At 39.2% G+C, this 21,494-nt stretch overlaps 2 protein-coding genes across 4 annotated transcripts in view; one reads left to right on the top strand and one right to left on the bottom strand.

Moving 5' to 3' along the window:
* LOC129757648 (protein TANC2) overlaps window positions 1-21,494 on the bottom strand; it is a 392,643-nt gene that overhangs the window by 296,148 nt on the left and 75,001 nt on the right. The window lies entirely within an intron of this gene.
* On the top strand, window positions 5,456-6,149 carry LOC129757649 (uncharacterized). Its single transcript, XM_055754925.1, has 2 exons — window positions 5,456-5,637; window positions 5,698-6,149. Exons 1-2 carry the CDS (start codon window positions 5,632-5,634, stop codon window positions 6,121-6,123), a joined length of 432 nt encoding a protein of 143 aa, XP_055610900.1. The 5' UTR covers window positions 5,456-5,631; the 3' UTR covers window positions 6,124-6,149.

The following is a 21,494-nucleotide window of genomic DNA, read 5'->3' as shown; positions in this document are numbered from 1 at the left end:
CTTTGTTTTGTCCACCCCCCACAATCCACACACCGAAAGCGACAATCTTCTGGGATCACTTATTTACTTTCGTTTTACATTATTTTCTACGATCGCACATGTCCCGTTTAATCCCATAATTTGTATGAAAAGAATGTTTTATTGCAATGTGTCTCCATTTGAAGCAGTTTGAAGTTTGAATTAATTTCATTTCTTCTTTCGAAAAAATGCCAAAAAAATGGCAAAATTGTCAAAATCATGCCAACCCTAATCCGTTCTTAAGTGTTAATATGACACTATTCATTGGAAGTTTGGCGGCTTGTAACTGTATTCGAGTGCATCCAGCTTGAGCATTTTGCATTTTGTAAAGTATCGCTACGCTTATGTAATTACACCACTATAGAATGGGTATGAAATTATCTTCCTGGTGAATATAATTTTATTGCGCAAACTGCGCGCTAATATACTCAAAATCCAGTTCAAAGTTGAATTTAAATCTTAGAAAGTCTGAGAAATTGCAAATTGACAAAAGGTTCGAAAAACAGCTAAACTTTAAAATTCGTCAAAAATTTTGTGTTTCGTATTTTGGCAATCTAAAAATGCAAAAATGTGTCAAATTACGTCAATTTTTCAATCCTCTTTTCAAAATTTATCTGGTGTGACTTAAACAATTTTGACGGTTCATTGATTGAAAAGTACAGTTTTAACACTAGGTTTACATTTTTTGTGATCATGATCTTAAAAAATTGAAAAAAAAATCTTGTGAGCAACGTAAAGGTTCTAACTTCAGCTTTCTTGAAAACTAAATGAATTTTTTTTAAGTTTCCATAGCTGATCAACAGTTTTTTTCCGAAGCATGTTTTTCGAAATTTTTTTACTCAGATTTTGAATAACGGAAAACTGGAGTGTTGTAGCTGAATATTGTCTGAGAAAGATATTTGAGTTACATTACGGGTTCAAAAACTATATTTAAAAAAAACTGATTGAGAAACAAGGGCGATACAGCTGTTTTAAACAAGGAGTGTAAAATTAACAGTCCAGGGACTGTAACGGTTAAAAAGTTCTGGGACGAATGAGGGTTAAAAGAATTCTTCATCGTATACCAAACTTGCAAAATCCACTTTACTGCTGAATTAGCCGATATTTTCAGTTTCTTAAAACCCTTTTGAATTTTAGTAAGTTCAGTAAGCTGATAATTTCATCATATTGTAATTAAAATTTTATTTTTCGTTGTTTTAACTCAGTTGCAATTAGTTTACTAAATTGCATATTTTTGGGGTATGACAAAAAAAAATACACTACATGGTTTATTTAATATAAACTAGCTGACCCGGTAAACTTCGTTTTACCCGTTCCTTAATAAATCGTTAGAAAATGATTACAGTTCTTTAACTACTTCGTGCTCGTGAATCAGTTTTCGTGAAAATCGTCTTCTTCTTTTGTCCCGTTTCTAGTTGATTTTGTATAGGAGCCCCCCTTCCATAAAACATGAGATTCTTGAAACTATTAGACAAACCATCTCTGACCCGAAAAACCCTCGAATACCAAATTTCACTTCATTACGATCGACCATTCATACGTGATGGTGTTACAAAGAAAACGCCTCCATTTTTATATATAAGATGATTGAAGAACTATCATAAAGTTAAAACAACCTTAAATTGCCTTGATGAAACTTTAATTTTTTCTTTCAAATACGTCCACAAACTCTTAATAGAATACATTTTGGAGCTACGAAAGGCCACACGATTGGTTTGTAGATCAATAGAATACTGCTGTGTTCTATGCTTTTTGGTTCGAGTAACTGTTTTTCTTAATAATGAATTTGTCCTCCTGTATCGTTTTTATCATGGATTCTTCCAGGTTCACGTTCAATGTGTTGTTTTTAAAATCAGCAATCACATTACTGTTCTCGAGACCATATATTCGTATCTTATAAGGCAAAAAAATTATTAGCTGTTGAATAGGGTCTTTTGACATTGAAAATCAGTCATTTCAACTGACATCTATGTTTATGCCCAGCGGGGTATTGCATGACTTCTTTCCAAGGAATACTTTGATAGGAACAAGCAGTGAAATCAGTTGAATTGATCGTTTATCAAAATCAAAAGAAATACCCCTATTCAACAGCTAATAACTTTTTTACCTAATAAGATACGAATTTATGGTCTTCAACAAAGTTAGTCAGCGGAAAATTTCCTTTAGAGAATTTATAAATTAGCGCAAAACTCATTAGCAGGCTCAGTTCCACCGAAGAAATAAAAACTATGTTTATTTTTGCAGAACAAAATATTCAATTTTCCAATACAAACATAAAAGTTCAAATTTACTCATGTAAACATTACTTAAAATTTTTCAAAAAATCACGAATGAGTTTTGAACCAAAATGATGCTTTTAAGACCCCAGGGTTTTAGAAATTCTTAAATGACCCCAAATCGACTCAGTCTAATGAAGATCCAATTTTCTACTTAATGTGCCTCGATACCTAGAAAGAAATAAAAATTTGTCGGTAAAATAACTTAGTAATATATCTTATGAAATGGAATCAATTGGCAGGACTGTGAACTTTGAACTCAATTATCTCGAAATAAAGTGTATGGCGTTCAATTCGGTCTGGTCGAACCCCGACCACTTGATGATACTCACATCATTTTAATTATTCCCACTTTTATCCCAATTCACCCCATTGATATTGAATTTCAGTATTGATTTAAATCCCATATTTTACACCTACTATCCTTTCATAAGACCAATGAGCAGAATTTGCAGTCACCTCCAATAATGCCATGAAAATGTTGGATCGTACTTTCCGCGCTAATTTCTTTGGCTCTCACCTATAAGGCCGGAACAAATTTCAAATCCTTCTTTTGTCACTCGAAGTTGGAACATCGCGAGGGGGGGGGGGACAATAAAAAATAATGCGGAAAACAAATAAATTGGAATAAATTGCACGAAAGCTTGTATGCAACACAGTTGCATAGAATATCATTGCACAAAACCTAAAAAACATGTAATATTTTATCGAAAAATTCAATAAAATCAAGAATACAAAAGGTGGAATAACTTCCATCTTCCAAAATTTGTTTTTTTCGTCTTGTAATCTTTTGGATTCTTGATTTCTTTTTCGAAATTTACATTAAATACTTCAAACTTTATTTATTTCTCCCTTCGGGTTTTTGAAAATTTCGAAGGGGGGGGTGACAAAAGAAGAAATAGATATTTGTTCCAGCCTAATTGAATAAAATATTCATTGCGTGACGTGTATCCCACTGAAGCTGTGACTGGTTTAGTGATGTACCTCCAAGTGCATGCTAATAAAATGGCATCGGAATCGCAAAACTGATCGTTGTTCTTCTCCGAGTGCGTAGGCAAACTAGATTTCTGCAGTTATATACCATGTTTTTTATTGACCAGATCTATTTAGAACGGAACAACCCAGAACGTTTCGATTTTTGTGAATCAGTTTTGTCGTGGCTCGACTAAGTCTGCGCTAAACTTCAAGTAGATCCAGCAGCCCCAGAGGCGTTCTGCAGAAACTCATTGAGCTGTAGACATACACGCGGCCTCGTTTTCTGTGGATAGCTAGCGCAACTCTTGAATGATTGGAAAATGTAAAAAGGTATTGGCACTGAAATTAGCTCCCTGACATTATATAACGTTAAGACTCGCCCTAGCCAATCCTATGTGATTACAAAGTTTCGTCGAAGCCCACAGAGCGATACGGGCGGCATATTCGAGCCCGGGATGTAAATACCACTTCAGACTTGTTGACGACAGTCCATTAATTTATTAGACGATAGGGCGGAATCGGACACCTTTCGCTTGGGACCCAGCAAACGAACGTATTCTGCTGCTAATGTGTAGAGTAGGACCTCGTTCTCCCAGAACTAGATCAGCGGGCCCTGATGCTAATCGTGACCAGCAGCGGGGCGAGATTTATTGCAAAACATTTGCCTGGCCACTCGCTCCGATCCAAGCTTCTGAGCGGTTTCGTATATACTAATTATTGTTCAAAAGGTACCTAATACATGCTGGAGGCAGCTGGTAAACAGGTTGACTTTTCCGATCATCAGCCGTAAGCAAACCTCCATCAGGGCACCGGTCGATCGGTCGGTCCTTGCCATTCAGTACCCTAGGTTCTTTGCTAACGAGAAACGGACGGAAAATAAATCGACAAAAGTATGTCGCCTTCAAAGTTGGCTCATGAAGAACAAGGCATTTAAATTAGAGACACAAACTCTGAGGACCCGGGACAGTTACCTACATACGCTAGTTACAATTGCGGAAGGTCTTGTGTGTACCTACTGACTGACTGTATTGCGCCATTCAGCGGAGTCGAAGGGTCATTCTCAATTGAATTTGACACACCGTAGGAATGTGTATGCACGTACTTGCGTTTTTTATTGATGGCCGCCATTTATGACAACTTTTTGACTGTCGATCACAATCAGTTCAAGTGCGCTGGATGATTTATTAGTTTCAGCAATCGGCAGCTACATGAAGTGAATGTTGTGGTAATGTCGGAATTGATGCATTATTGGCGATATGCAGGAGACTGAGTCGATTTAGGGTCTTTTTTGAATTTTTCAAACTCTAGAATCTAAAAAGCTCCGTTTTGGCCAAAAGCGCATCCATGATTTTTTGAAGAATTTTAGTGTATCGTTTACATGAGTAAATTTGAACTTTTAGGTTTGAATGAGAAAATTAAATATTTTGTACAGAAAAAACATCATCATTTTTGTCTCTTCTGATTAACCGAGCCTACTAATAGCTTTTGTTCCCTTTTTTGAACTCCCCAATGGAAATTTGCTACTGAACAACTTTTTCGAAGACCGTTTCTTAAAAATTATATTATGCATGCAGAAAAAGTCCAAAATATGAGCGCTAGTAATCAAAGCAGCTTTGCCTACTAGCGACAAGTCGCATACGTCGCGACGTTGAAATTAATAACGACGTATCGTAAGTTTCCTAGGAAACTTGAAGCATGTGATTGATGACCTTTGGAAAATGTAAAGTAAATAACGTAAACAATGTTCGACTACACTGAACCAAATCTGGAAATAAAATTTACTAGGTCATTTCAGTAATTTTTAAAGTTAATCGCTCAAATACAAAGTAATGATTTATCCTGTACAAGTTATTGGAAAATCCAATAAAATCTACAAGTGTATTTTGTTGAAGAAAAACATACTAAAAAGTATAGGAAAATCTAATGAATATCATGATCCTAATAATCCTAATCAAATATATTAGAAAATCCATTAATTTTCACATGTTTATTTAAAAATAGTTTTTATATTTTGCAATCTAATAAATTTACAAACAATTCGCACCGACTCGATCGTTTTGTAAGTTCCTTTGCTTAGAAAGCACAAATTAGTGTCTATCATCAGCAACATCTAGAGCGTCATCTAAACTGAAGCGCTTGTGATGGATTTAAATCCTGAACATTTGTCCAGATAGTCGAGGTCCAGCCGCAATATCGCGCATCTTGAGTGTAATGTAGTCTGCTGCTGTCGTCGAAAAAAAAAACACGAGACATATGGACTTGTACGATTCCGGAAGAAAACCTTTTTCTTTAGTCAGGAAACCAATAAATGGCCATACACAAATGAAAAATAAAAGCCCTGAGGCCGTAAACAACACAAGCGATGAAGGTAAGTAGAGAAAACTTTTTGTTAAACGAAAATTTTCATTTTTTTCTACCCTCCGCACAGCTCGACAAAGTACGGCAGATGCAAGGGAAAACTCCACTATCCAGCCGGACAAACAACCAGGACCACTTTATCAACAGCAGCAGCAGTAAACATCACTCTGGTGGAAGAAAACACCATCAGTCTGCCAGTTCCTCAGCGACGATTACAACCAGACACCACCGATCGTACCGCCTACGCCAACATCACCACCAGAGGCAACATCAGCATATCCAACATCGAACATCCGCCGGAAGCGTTCCATCGCAGCACTACCTGCTTTCCGGTGGAAGAGACCATCAACGCAGCAGCCTCTTCCTTTTCATCTTCACCACAAGAAGGGAACCAGCCGCGGCCGCGGAATTAGCATTTCTTCTCCCAAAACGGAAGCGCACCAGGCGGCCGACGGAAGCGGCTCAGGTGGGTCACAATGAATCAGAGTGGAATTGATGTTGGAAGTGATCAATAAAATATTATAATGCTACAATTAAGCCCCAGATGTTTCATTTTTCATAACAAATCTATTTAAATTCGAAAGAAGAACGGATTACTTTCATTTCATTGTCTAGAATAATCGTTTTTATCAAATTACGATTGAATAACTTTCATTGGAAACTCCTATAAAATTTATCGGGACGCTAAACTATACGCGCAAAATTTTGCGCTCACTAATAAAAAGTATTGGATTTTCTAGTAGTGCAAAAATACTAGAATTCCTAATACTGTTTATAGCCCGATTTTGCTCAGTGTACTACATTGAAATCGCCTACTGGACTGAGAAAAGAATAACAAACCGGCGAATGGCAGGAATCTCGCTAGTAAAAAAGCGTCGCTATCCCTACTGTCGCTATTCGGTTTGGTGCTATACACATAATAAGACAAAAAACTTATTTGCTGTTTAACAGATGTTTTTTTTTTTAGCATTGAAAAACCAGAAATTCAATTGACACCACTGCTGGGTGCCTAGCGAGGTATTGCATGACTACTTTTCATGCAATACTTCAAGGAGCACAAGCAGTGGTGTCAGTTGAATTTATTGCGAAGCTTTGGCAACTGCACACTTCGGTCAGAAGTTGTGCAAGCTGCGATGCGACAATGGGCGTGGATACATCACCAACAAATTTCAAGGACATTGTTCTGAGAAAGAAGTTCAAATGGTATTCACGGTTCCGTACACTCCGCAGCAGAACGGCATCAGCGAGCAAGCCAACCGAACTTTGATGGAGAAGGCCAGGGCGATGATCCATGGTAGCGGATTGTCAAAGACGATGTGGGGCGAAGCTGTTGCGCTACGTGGCTAACGTAGCCGCTGTTTTTGAAGAGAAGGTACATCAGAACATCACTGAGCTGAAGCGCCGGGACGATTGGGATCCCTGGAAGGTCGCCATCGACGAGGAGATGACAGCCCTGAAGAAGAACAATACTTGGGAAGCGGTTAGCTTGCCCCCGGGTCACAGGAAACCCATCCTGTCCAAGTGGGTGTTCACCGTGAAGGACAAGGCTCGATTGGTCGCGAAAGGATGTTCCAAAAGACCAGGATTGGATTACTGGGAAACCTATGCACCGGATGCCAAGATGGAGAGCGTCCGAACCGTCTTGGCGTTGGTGAACGAATTCAACATGGTCTTTCATCAGATGGACGTCAAAACTGCATTCCTGAATGGAAATTTAGAAGAGGTTATCTTCATTCAGTTGCCAAACGATGACGTCGGCAAATCAAAGGTCGTTCGATTACAGAAAAGCCTGTACGGCTTGAAGCAAGCGGGTCGTGCTTGGAACCAGCGATTCGACGACGAGATAAGAAAGCTTGGTTTCTATCCGTTGAAGAGTAAGTGCTGCGTTTACCGATCCTGCAAGCGAGGATTCACCCTCATCGTGTACGTGGATGACATCCTGATTGCCGGAAAAGACGTTTCAGAGGTTATCTGGATCAAGACCGAGCTTGGAAGGCTTTTCCAGATGAAGGACCTTCTGGAGGTCAAGACTTTCTTGGGAATGGTCATCAAGCGAGATTTCAGCAAGAGCATCATAGAGATTTTGCAATCAGGATACGTTGAGAAGGTTTTGAAGCGATTTGGAATGGCCGATTGTAAACCCGTTAGCACACCGCTTGACACAAACGTACAAAGCTTAACGATGGCGAGGTTATCACCGAACAACCGTTCAAAGAATTGATCGGTTGTCTACAAAATCTGGCGAGATCTACGAGACCAGATATCTGTGCTGCGGTTAGCGCACTGAGCAAATACCAGGCCAGCCCGGCGGATAGGCATTGGTAAAGCCTGAAGCGTATTCTGCGATACCTCCGAGGTACGACCGATACGGCGTTGGTATTCCGCAGAAACGCGAAATCGGAACCACTCATCAGATATGCTGATGCAGATTTTGCCAACGACTCCGATGAACCCACCAGCGGATGAAGCATCTGGACGTTAAAGATGCTTTCATCAGAGACATCATAAGAAGCAGTCAGCTATCTTTGCGACACATCTCTACTGAGGATCTGCCAGCTGATGCGTTCACGAAGGCGTTACCAAGAGCTAGGCACGCGAAGCTTTTTAGCATTCTCAATTTACGAATTAAGAGGAGGTGTTGTAACTTACGATTTCCTCCGGAACAGCAGCAGCACAGCAGCAAGTAGCAAACTTCTGCTGCCACGGGTAGAACCAAAACATTGTTTGTTTCGGTTCCTATTGCTATATCCAATTCGCAATCGAGAACAATAGATCAATGTTTGCTGATGACAGGTGATGATGATAAACGCGGTACAAATGTTTACATCATCATACGGTTAGGCGAGAATACTCAAATTGGGTTACAACAGTGTTGCCAAATGTTCTGGCTAAGAGTATCAAAGTACTCATTGAGAAATGAGTACTTTTCCGGTTAGGGAATATAAGAAGTAGAAAGTGACAATTAGCTATCGCTAATTAATATAGTTGTATTCTAATGACCTCACAGACGAAACTGAATAAAGATAACTCTATTCCACCACTGAAACCTGCATTTTCAACAATACTGAACTCATATTCAGTTCTTTTACACGTTTAAAAGATCTTGTATTCTATGGGATAGCATTGGAAAAAAATCGAATAAAGCGGCCCCCAAGAAAAATTGCCCCGATGGCTGAATCCGGCCCTGGCCTTGAAGCTATTTTTGAGCTCCAAAACACATAAATATTTAATTTATTGTTTTGCAGCAATCGGAGAGAACGTTAATTCGCATTTTTCTAACGAGTTCTAGAATTGGAGCTAAGTGCTTCGAATGTACAAAGAAAAAAAAGCATGCGACAGCTCTATAGAAGCCACATTTCCCAGCACTGATAAATACCTTGCTTAAAAGTCTGAAGGAAAATTAGAAATAAAACTAGATTTCAAGTTTTTTTAAAAGTGGTATCTTCTTAACAAGTGTGGAACCACTGCTGAGATAAATTTCTTATACGCCGAATTGGGCTGAAAAAAATGAAAATATCTTCAAGGATTTTCTCAACACTAAACGAGCCATGGTTTGGATATGCGTTGAAGTGGTCTAGCGGATAGGCATGCGCGAGTCTGGTTTTGGTATGCCAGGCGTACTGGGTTCGATTCCCGGTATCGGGAAGAAAACTTTTGGGTTCGAATCCTATAAGTTGCCGACGGGTAAGATGTGTTTCCTCTTATAACTGATTATATAGTAAAAATGCACATAAATACTAAACGGGCCATGTTTTAGTTGAGGGATCTGTGCAAGATCGGGACTGACAGGTGGCAGCAAACGCCGCACTCAAGTGTGAGCGGTTAAAGGTGGGTTGTGTTGGCGGTGCAGCGAAGCCGGCCATCAGGCGGCTAGCTGCACCAAAGACGCAAAGTGTCTCCACTGCGGTGGAGGACACAGGGCTGGCAACCCTAGGTGGCCCGCCTTTCAAAAGGCGTCGACTGCACCTTCGCGGGGATAGAAGCGGTTCAGCTCAACCTCAACCACTGCCACTCAGCACACCATCTGTTGCGGCAGTTGGCGTTTGAGGGAAAGTTGAACCTGGCGTTAGTAGCAGACCCGTATCGCAGGACCACGGATGGCAGCATTTGGGTAACAAATAAAGCCAAACTGGCCGCGATATGGGTTACAGGAAGATACCCCATACAAGAGGTGGTTTCCGTTGGTGAGGAAGGCTTCGTTATAGCCAAGGTGAACGGGATCTTCGTCTGTAACTGCTACAGCCACCCTCCCCCCCGGTGGTCTCTGGAGAGATTCGGCGTCATGATGGACAAAATCGTCGAAGGTCTCACGGGTCGGAGCCCCGTTGTCATAGGCGGGGACTTCAACGCGTGGGCCGTAGAATGGGGTAGTCGCCTTACAAATCCCAGGGGACAACTTCTACTGGAAGCCCTGGCAAGGCTAGACGTTGACCTGGGGAATGTAGGCAACATGAAGACCTACCACAGGAATGGGAGCGAATCCATCATCGACGTCACCTTCAGCAGTCCGGGCTGGACGAGCGACTGGAGGGTAAGCGACGTGTTCACTGATAGCGATCACTTTGCGATCCGTTATCGTGTGGGCACAAGTTCGCGGGCAGGTAGAAGAGGTACGACAACAGGAGCACGTCTCTGGAAGACAACACAATTCGACCAGAACGTCTGTGTCGAGATGTTAAACTGGAAGCGGTCCTTGGAAAAGCTGTCCGCGGAAAACCTAGCGAGGGTACTCGCACGCGCATGCGACGTTGCGATGACAAGAAGGGCGAAGGACGAAGCCACCTAGTGAACCAGGTCTCCTGGACACTGCTGGCAAGGTTCTAGAAAAGGTGTTACAGAGTAGTATCCAGCTCTACACCGAAGCTGCCAACGGCCTATCTGACAAACAGTTCGGTTTCCGGAAAGGTTGCAGTACGGTGGATGCCATTCGACAGGTCATCGAAAGGGCAGATGAAGCCAGGTTGAAAAAAACGGAGAGGAGATCGGTTCTGCGCAGTGGTCACTCTCGACGTAAAGAACGCGTTTAACAGCGTCAGTTGGGCAGCGATTGCGTCGTCGCTCATCAACATGAGGATTCCGGCATATATCTGTAGGATGGTGGAGTGTTACTTCCGTGACCACCAACTACAGTATATGACCCGTGAGGGACTGGAAACAGTGAGAGTCTCGACAGGGGTTCCACAAGGATCGATACTTGGCCCGGTATTGTGGAACATTGTCTACGACGAACTGCTGAGACTGCGTCTCCCCACAGGAGTAAGACTTGTGGGATTCGCCGACAATGTAGTTCTCCTGGCATCGGCCCCGTCAACGGAGGAGGTCCAGCTATTCGCCACAGTAGCTATCGAGAAGGTGGAAAATTGGATGCGCTCCAAGAGCCTACGTCTGGCTCACCACAAGACCGAGATGGTGCTGATCACCAACCTGATTTCAGCACAATCAGGGACGATCGCCGTTGGACCGTGCGCAATCGAGTCCAAGCGTGCGATAAAATACCTGGGGGTGATGATCGACGACCGGCTGAGCTTTACGGCCCACGTCGACTACGCCTGCAAAAGAGGGGCAATGGCGACAGCAGCCTTCTCACGGGCCATGTCGAACAACTCGGCGATCCGCTGCAGCAGAAGGAGGGTCCTGGCGAGTGTGACCTCGTCCATTCTGCGTTACGGAGTGGCAGCCTGGAAGGCAGCCTTGAGCAGGCAGTGTAATCTGCAAAAGCTCTGCAGTGTGCAGCGGCTGATGAACCTGCGTGTAATCAGCGCATACCGAACGGTGTCCTCGGTAGCTGCTGATGTTGTGGCGGGGGTCATGCCCATCTCGGTCTTGCTAGAGGAAGATACCTTCTGCTACGAGCACAGGACATGCCCGACGTGCGGAAACATGCCAGAGAGACCTCACTGTCCGACTGGCAGCACCAGTGGGACAGCTCGGAACGTGGCCGGTGGACCCATCGCTTGATCCCTAATATCGGATCCTGGATGGATTGAAGACATGGTGAGGTGGACTTTTGCATGACACAGTTCCTGACTGATCACGGATGTTTCATGCAGTACCACCATCGGTTTGGACACGTGGCTTCGCCATCCTGTCTAACCTGCGGAGACATTGAAGAGACACCAGAATGCTCTTTCGGCGGGGGGCATTCGAGTAGTGTGCGTCCGATCCTAGCAGTAAAGCATACAAAGATAAGACAATACCTTCTGCGTATGCCGAGCTGTTTAGGTACGTCGCGATCGTTGTGTAGGATACCTCTACCGCCGCGGAGTATCTGAGTAAAACGCGCTCCCTATGAGGGAAGCTGCGGGGATAAGACCATACCTCCTTCGTAGTCGAACTCGTAGGGGGAAGAGTATTTACGCAGCGAAATACTCTCGGGTAGGGTGACTTCACGTCGTCGGCGGGTGAGTCACCTGAGTCGGTGTAGGATGAATTCTTCGCCGGGAATCATCCGAGTAGTTTTTCGTAAAGCCCCGGACGTGTGCTGTAACAGGCGCGTGTCCAGGATAAGCTGCTCTCGATCGGCACACGGACGGGCAAAGAGGAGAGGGCCTCGAGCCAAGCCAGGCGGAGCCAAGATCTCAAGTCGTTAGAGGAGAGGTCATTGGTCTCTTGCAGTGGTCTCGAACAGAGGCGTGGGCGATTTTCGTGGGAACCATGCTAGTCTCGAGTTGCGAGTAAAGGCCGGATCTCAAGTCGTTAGAGGAGAGGTCCTTAGCCTTGAATCGTAACAAGAGGCAGGGTATATATGCTGGAGTTCGACTCGAACTGTAGTTTGCCGATGAGCGTTTAAGCGTGGACTTGGTCTCCCATCTCGGGTATAGCCTTCGTTGCAGGTCCGGGTGGGAATATGGCCAGAGGCCCCAGATGGGCTTTATGGCGTAGGGGTACTTAGTATCATGAGTCGTCCAATTGCACCCATGGACCCAGAGTAGCATACTGGGAGGACTCGGTCGCTCGCCGTGCCTTGGAATTCAATCCGTAAAAAGGATTTACCACCTGGGTGATCAACTAATAAATAAAAAATGGTTTAGAAGGAGCTACGAAGCGAAGAAAGAAGTTGCAAACAGTGATAGAAAGAAAAATGAAACCGAAAAGCAAACAAACAAGACAACAAGCGTAAGAAAGGAAAATTAAATAATGATAAACGTTTTTTTACTGTCAGCTTTTTTTAGGAAATTAGTAAAAGTTTCAATGAAATTTACGTTTCGAAAAAATTGATTTTTTTTCACAAATTAATATCAGCAAGGACTTAAATATGTAAATATGTAAGTTATCGGAAAAAAAAACTATTTTTCCTACCTGACATCGTGCAAATTAATTAATATTTTATTGTAGGTGGAATTAACGACTGTTTTGTGTGCCTCCGGAGTAATAATCGAAATAACTCAGACTTTTAAGCACCCGAACGATAAAAACTGGAATTCCAGCAAAAGCAGGGAAGGAACTGCAATGTCTTGCCTTCCCTGCCGTTCTTTGCCTGATCACATGCAGATTATTATTAAACTACACTGCAATGCAACAGAGTATGCAGCACAATAAAGCTTTCTTGCACCTTTCAACGCAGACCTTTCGCATTGCCATTATTAATACTGCTAATTTTTGCCCCAAACTCTGCTGATTAATACGATTAAAGGTCAGGATCGGACCTTGGCGGCCAAAAGGAGAACGAACTACGATCACCGTTTTTACGTTACGAAGGCATGGGAAATGTGTCTGTGGCCACCACGACCAGAACCTACCCTGTTTTACCCGTAGAGTACCACCAATCTATACAGCCAACCAGTCAGTCAATAAACACGACATCCCCGACCTGCGTCGGAAAGTCTCGTATTACCGTGGCCACGGTGGAGTGGTATGGAATTCTTTGCAGATTTTTTTTTTCTCGCTTTCTGCACGAGGTCCTACACATAACTCCGTCAATATCCGATAAGACCGGAATGGTCTCGCGAACATAATTTATTGCAGTCCCTAATTATACTGCTTTTGCCCTTCCGAAACGTCTCTTATTCTTGCTGCTGAAGTTCAAGAGAATACATTGATTGGTCTGTAAGCGAACTGTCGATTACTTTTTATTTCATCCTGCAGAAATCTATAACGATGTCGTCGTTGGCTTCGAAATGATGGTGCATTAGCATAGCATTTAGAGGAAAGCAATTAACGATGTATGCTGCGACAATTTCAACGTTCCTTTAAAAAAATCGCTAATTAAAACCTCGGGAATGAAAGCGTATGAAAGAGGTTATTTTGTAAAGAAAAAAGGGTTTGTTATTTAAAGTTTAGGAATAGTATTTGTATAATATTTTTGATTTGAAAGAGTTTTTTCTATCTTTCTAAATCGGATTAAACAAAATTGTTGTTGTAAAAATATTGTTCGAGCAATCACCTAATTTTTTTAAATAAAAAGTCCAGGCAAAAATGTATCAAAATGCTAATCAAAGATTCGCCTTTTGAATCTCGTTTCCATATGCTGGTATGTGGTTGTTTTGCATCACGCATTTGTTAATTTCAAAATTTTATGCATCCCAAACATTAGTTTTTATAATTTCAGCTAGTAGAATTTTTTGTAATATTTTTACCCCTAAATGTATGCTGCACTCTTATACTTTTCCAATCGAGCGACCCTGAAGCAATACAGTAAATTGTACTTTTTATTCGATAATGATTGACAAAATACAAATTAAATTTTCGAAATGAGTTATATCACGGCACAGCAAATAAATCGCGGAATATTATTCCTGAGGCCTTTGGCTCAGCAGCGCTCCGGTTAACATGTAAATATTGAATATCGCTACATGAAGGGCACCGTAACATATTTATTCAATATCGGTACGTTGATCAGCAGCGGTTGTTACCTTCTGGATAGTTTTTTGTTTAAGAGGAAGATAAAAAAAAACCTGCTGTGCTACATGCAGAAACCACCTCCAGGGCATCGATTCACAAGTCCTAGCATTTCTCGAGGACCAAGAAGTGACGATCGGTGTTCCTTAGCACGGGGTGATTGTGACCGTGAAATTGTTAACTGCTTCATTGTTGGGACCAATGGGTGTCTCTCTACCTCCTGGCTCCTTCATGATCATGGGTGCATATTCTCGAAAGGGTTCTCAAACGATCAATCGTTTTATCAATACTAATGGGTATTTAACTTAAAATGTGAATTTTGAAAAAAAAAACGATAATAAAGATCTAAAGTTTGTCAAACGCACTGAGCGTAAACTTCAACCAACAGAACAATTCACCTGAACCTCAGTCGAAGACCAGATCTTCGCGAAGGTAAGATAACGATATTTTAATTGAAGAACGCGTATGAGATGAAAAAAATTATCATTATCGCTGTCCAATCGAAAAGCGGAGCGCAGTTCTTTTTAATTGATGTACTCACATTCGTCGCAGTCCTTTTGGAAACTGCCAGGATGAGCGTTTTTTTTTTTTTGTATTGTCGCAATTGTTCGGTGGATTATTCGTTGCATTCTCTTGCACTTATTCTGCATCTGGAGCATGGAGCCCATGGATGCAAACATGGAATGCATTCATTTCTGACAAATCTGATGTGAGGCCTCGAGCGTATTGTAAAGTTTATGGAGGAACATCAGATTTAAATGGATATTACGAGGCTGCCGAAAGAGAGGAACAAAAAATTAAAAGTGACCAAAAAAGGTTAGCCCGATCGGCCGCGCCATGAAGGATACTTGGCTTTAGTTTTGTCGTTGAACCGGGCCCTGCATGTAGGTAAATACCTAAACAAGAATGTCATTTGTTGATCTGTACGGTCGTGAATAATTTGCATCTAGATGATTAATGTACACAGGTATTTTGGAAGATTCTATTCATGTGATTTGTGTGATTTAAATTTGTCCCATCTATCCCTTGTCTAATGGTCCAGTAGACTGAGTCGATTTCTGGTCATTTATGAATTTCTCAAACCCAGGGGTCTCAAAAGCTTCGTTCTGGTTCAAAACTCATCCATGTTTTTTTGCAGAATTTTCAGGTAACGTTTACATGAGTAAATTTGAACTTTTAAGGTTTGTATGAGAAAATTGAATATTTTGAACTGAAAAATTAACTTCTTTTTTGTTTATTCAGTGAAACACAGCCTGCTAATGATTTTTATGCCAATTCATAAATTCGGTAAAGGAATTGGCATAAATTCGTTTTTGCGGAACAAGTACTTGAGTACTTGAAGTACTTGAAAAGTACGGAGTACTTTTCATGCAATACCGCGAGGCAACAGCAGCGATGCCAATTGAAATTATTGTTTTTCAATTCCAAAAGACATATCCCTATTAAACAGCTTATAACTTTTATGGCTTATTAAATACGAAGTTACGGGTTTGGACAAAGTTGTTCAGAGGAAAATTTCCTTTAGAAAATTTATAAATTCAATTTTCCCATACAAACCTAAAAGTTCAAATTTACTCATGTAAACGTTACATCAAAGTTCTGCAAAAAAAAAATCATAGATGAGTTTTGGACCAAAACGAAGCTTTTTAAAAATACTTTATATCGTAGAAACAGCAGTTCAAAGTCAACAAAATAGAAGTTCCCCTCTCATTCGGGAAATGCGGGAAAAGACAGGATTTGAAATCCACCAGGAAAATGCGGGAAAAGCCGGGAATTCTTTCAAAAGGTCGGGAATTGTTGGCTCAGTGAAAGTCTGTTCAATGAAGTTGGGTCGAGGAATAGGTCAAAACAAGTTGAAATGGATTGAAAGTTGATCACCAGTCTTTTTCCAATTGATCACTGGAAAAAGCTAATTTTACGAGTGGAGTCGCCACTAGCGATCAGAGCTGTCAAACCTCATGATCTAAGTAGCATAGAAAACACAGAGATACCAACAAAACATGGCACTGTGTTGCACAATGAAAGATCGCGCGGACAAAAATCGAAAAAAATATCTAAATATTTCATGAAAGTAGACACTGTTTTAAGGAAAAGCTTAAAATTCAGATTCTTAAGATATTGAAAAAAAAAAAAGTAAAACTACACAAATATATATATATATTTAAAAAAAAGAAATAAAAAGCAAAATCACTGATAACAAAAAACTTCTGCGTATAATATATTGTTGTTAACGTTAATCTCTATAAAAATAAAGGGATGAGTGGCTTCAGAGTCACTAATGAGAAGATAAAGCATTAGAAAATGAGAAAATCAGAAAAAAAAAATGAATTAATCAAAGTTTTTGGACGAGATCATTTAAGTTCGGCTGATTTTTTTTTTCAAGTTATACGTGGATGTTCTGAAGAGTTCAGTTACGATCTGAAGATTTGGAGCTTTTTGAGGATTTCACAATTGTCAGTTTTTGGACCTACCCTCTTTAAAAAAGTAATTATAAAACGGGCTGATCAGCTTTTCAGGTCACCCGTATTTGACTTCGAAAATAGGCACCCAAATGAGCTGCTTTTATAGTCCTAACTATTCAAGCGTTTTTTTTTACAAATTAGAGCTGGCTAGGAGTGTATTTTATTGTTGTAAACATTTTGTATATATTTTTGTCCACTTGCTTGTATGACAATCTCCCATAGTGCGTTTCCATAGTTACCACAAGAATTGTTTTATTTTCATAATAAACAAGAATGAACGCAAAGGGTAGGCATGAAGTGAACATGAAAAGATAGGCTGGCAGATTTTGTGAGCTTTTAATTCATATTGAAGTTCGTTTTTTTTTTTCATAAAGAAAAAATAACTATTAGATCGAGCGATTCTATGTACGTGCTTATCTGAGTGGATCGAGTGTGTGCGGAGCCAAAAACGATGGAATTCTATACTATGCATTCCTGAAATTTTCCAGCACGTTTCCGGTCCTAGTAATTTTATGAACCGGGGAAAACCGCGCATTCAATCTCAAATTTTCAAATACAAAAACCGACCCATATCCGGACAAATCTGAGCAAAAAAATCCAATATTTGAACAAAATCAAAAATAGAGAGGAAAAAATCTCTTGAACCTCTATTTTATCGTCGAAGTTCATTCAAATGTGTTCAATACATTGCAATGGTTCTAAAAAAAAATTCTTATTAATATTTATGAAAATAATTATGATAAATTCGTTTTCGTATTCGAATTCAAAACTTACAAGAATTATATATGGTAAACCGGTTGAATTAAATTCATGACAATCAGTTGAACACTCAATATCTACCAGCTAGATCTTATAAAAGCTGATTTTTGCTTCATTTTTGCACGTTTTAGCTTCAAGGCGACATTGCATTCATAATTAAAATAAGAAAAAAAAACATTATGCAATCTTCAAAAGACCAAAAAACTACATATTGGATATTGGAATTCATTTTCGTTCTAAAACTTGTTTTTCTTTGAGATTCCTTCCATTCTCATATAAATTTTCGATACAATCGTTTTTGTGACGTCACAAAAAAAAATCCAATATGGCTCCCGGCACTACCTTATTTAAATATTCCTTGCTTAAAAGCAAAAAAAAAATGGAGAAGATTCTGAAAGAAACTATTGCAAAACGGAAACGAGAGGCAGAAAAGTAGGCGAAGGAACTGGAGGCGAAAAAATTTAAGGTCCTATCCGACGCTCAAAGAGAGACAAGCTTGATGGACGAAAAAAATAAAATACTGGAAAATACCTGAAAAACAAATAAAATGGAAAAACGATTTTCAAAGAAATTTTAATTAATATGTGTACCCTTTTTCTTTTATGAACAATCTTATTTGTTTTACATTTTCGACTCGAGTGACATAATTTAAAAAATTAAAAAAAAATCGTATACGTACGTATTAATCTAATGATTTCTCGTTCAATTGGTAAAAATAACTGAAAAAACCCCCTAATCGAGATGATTAATGTACCCTGGTTTTTGGAAGATTCTATTAAAACTCGTGTGATTCAAATTTATACCATCCATCTCTTGTTATATGGGTCAGCTTATAGACAAGTTATAGTTAAAAATACTTAAAATCGCAGAAACTTTGAAGAAATAACCCATTTTTTCGAAAATAGAACAGAGGTTACATAAGACTTGAAATATTTTAATTGTTCTCATTCTGAACAGATGATATAAAAGCGCTTTTTCGAATTCAAAAATCCATGTTCTTATTTAAAGCAAAACATAAGGAAGCTACCATGAAATCCCACATGAATAGCTGTGCTTCATCATTGTAAATTAGACTCAAAACTACATTTGACCCATTCCAGGCGACCACCTACAAACACCTCCGTTTTTATTGTTCACTAGCTGACCCGGCGTGCTTTCTACACCTTCTCTAATGAATGAAATTTGTTAAAATTATTTTACTTTTTTTGTAGGTATAATTTTAAATCAACGATGATTTCATCTTATTTAGTGAAAGTTGATCTTTATATTTGTTTTTCAAGATTTGAAATTTTTACTGCATTTTTGTAAATTTCGTTAAATCTTTAATTATGACAATATGTATTGTTTATTCGTATGAATTTTCTACTCTCTCCCTATTCCAAAGCTCACGAACTTTCATAAAAACATTGAAATTTCAAATTAGTAAAAATGTTATTTCAAAAAATTGAAATCTCTAATTTTTCAAAGGCTCGCAAACAAACACCCTTCCTGATGAAATCAAAGAGTTCAACTTTTTCTCTTAGTTAATTTATAGTTTTGGTGCAGTTTTTGTTGTATTTTGAGATAAATTTTTGATATTTAAAAAATGGGGACGTTTTCCAAGAGTAAGCCAGTCTAGGACAGAAGGCTAGAAAACCTTATCAAATGGTGAAGTTTGAAGGAAAAAAATATAGGGGAATAGTGCAAGGGCCTAGAGAATTGAATGAAAGTACCCAAAAATCCTTCATTTAACATTTGGTCCATTGATTGGTTGATAAGTTTTTGAGTGATACAACAAAATTATATGGAACCCCTTCCTTCCCTCTTGTCTCCTCCCTGCAAGGCGGAAAGGTGTATAACAATCATATATCTCGTACCCAAATATCTTCCCATCCCAAATTCGAATCCATTTGTTGATTTTTTCTCAAGTTATGCCAGCAAATTTTTATAAGGACCCCACCCCCTATAAACGCATTTGAAGAAGAGTGGTGTCTCAAATCCTAATAGAACCATTTCTTTTTGGTTTGGGAGCCTCCCTACCCCCTCTTTTATCCCTTATGGAGAATGGAGGGGTTTTAAATAATCATATAACCATTTCTCGTATCATATGCTCTCCCATGTCAAAAATGGTTCCATTTGCTTGAAAAATTCTCAAATTTTACAATTCTTTGCATAACTTTCTTATCTCCTTAATGAAAGGAGGGAGTGGTACCAAATATCGATGGAAATCTGATTTATTCCCAAAACTCTTGCATGCCAAATTCGGTTCTATTTGCTCAAATTTTCCTGAGACATGCAATAAAAATAGTATAGGAGCCACCTCCCTCGCCAACGGAAGAAAAAGGGGGTCTCAAATAACCAAATAAATATTTCTCGAATTCCACTTGCTTCAAAAGTTTTAGAATTATTTATGTAAAAAATTGTACATGAGTCTCCCACTGGAAAAAGGGAAACCAAGGATTCAGAGAAACCTTTATCGTACCCTAATACCATCCCATACCAAATTTTTGGTTTCATTTGGTTGATTTGTTCTTAAGTTATATAAAAACATAGTAAAAAAGGACACCCATCCCTCTTCTATTTTCCCATTGAAGGGAAGGAGGGTTCTCAAATACTCATGAAAACATTTCTCGTACCCAAATATCTTCATGCCAAATTTGGTTCCATTTGCTTGATTATTTTTGAGTAAGGCAAAAAATGTTAAAAAGGCTCCTTCCCCCTTCCAATCTCCCAACTGGAAAGGAGGAGGGACCTCAAATAATCATAGAAATATTTCTCGTATATTTTTTCATTAAAATGAATTTTCATTGGTTTTCATTACGCTTTTTCTTTATGGTGCAAATTACCCCTTTATCTGGGTTTGTAGAACACTGTCTATTTTTGAGTCTTCAGAAATTACTGGAGAAACCAATAATTTTTCTGACTACATCAATGTATCTCATCAACCTTAAACTACTTTTTATGCATAAGCCTTTTTAATAAGTGCGAACATTTTTTTTTTTTTGAGCACTTGAATTTGAAACATGTTACATGTCATCCCTGTTGACGGTATTCGAACGAATATTTAAATAAATGTTCGCTCGAATATAAGTATCATTGAATAGTTAAAAGTAAGTATTCTGTACTAAGATCCACAAATTTCAAAAGAAAAACTTTAAAACATTTCTTAGAATTCCTGATGGGGTTTTAGTGAATAGTTGGTTGAATAGGGAAGAGTTTTTTCTGCAAAGATACCCCCATGTGCTTCCAATTTTAGACCCACATGTTCACTCTGCGTAATAAACATTTAGAGTACATATCACATAAGAACACACACATATTTCAAAAACAATATATTAGAATAAATGTTATATTTTTTATAAGTCAGGATTAATTTTATTAACTGAAATAATAAACGCACTAAATAGTAAAGAAGAAAAGACTTGGAAATTTGTTGAGATTCGTTTCATCGAAGTAATCGATGAGATGAATAACAACACACGCATGTTGGTGTTATCATAAACAAACAAATTATTGTTACTATGGTTCCCTAGGAATCTCTAGGGAACAGACTAGTATAAATAGAACGCAAAGTTAAAAATAAAGTACCGTCAAACGGGGCATCATGCAACAGCGGGGTTCGATGCAACATTTATATAACACTACATTGAATCATTTTTTTATTTAATGTATTGTAATAAAGTTATCTTTTAATGATAACAAAATGATGATGACATAATTTCTCGCATCTTAAGCTAGTTGTCTTAAGTTTTTTATTTTTATGTAAAATTTGAAAAATCGAGCAATAAATGTACAAATTTTAACATGTTTTGAAGTCGAAAAAAACTTT

Source organism: Uranotaenia lowii, chromosome 3 (genome assembly GCF_029784155.1).
Source record: "Uranotaenia lowii strain MFRU-FL chromosome 3, ASM2978415v1, whole genome shotgun sequence".
Taxonomy (NCBI): domain Eukaryota; kingdom Metazoa; phylum Arthropoda; class Insecta; order Diptera; family Culicidae; genus Uranotaenia; species Uranotaenia lowii.
Note: the sequence above shows the minus strand (reverse complement) of the source record. Positions and strands in the feature narration are given on the sequence as shown.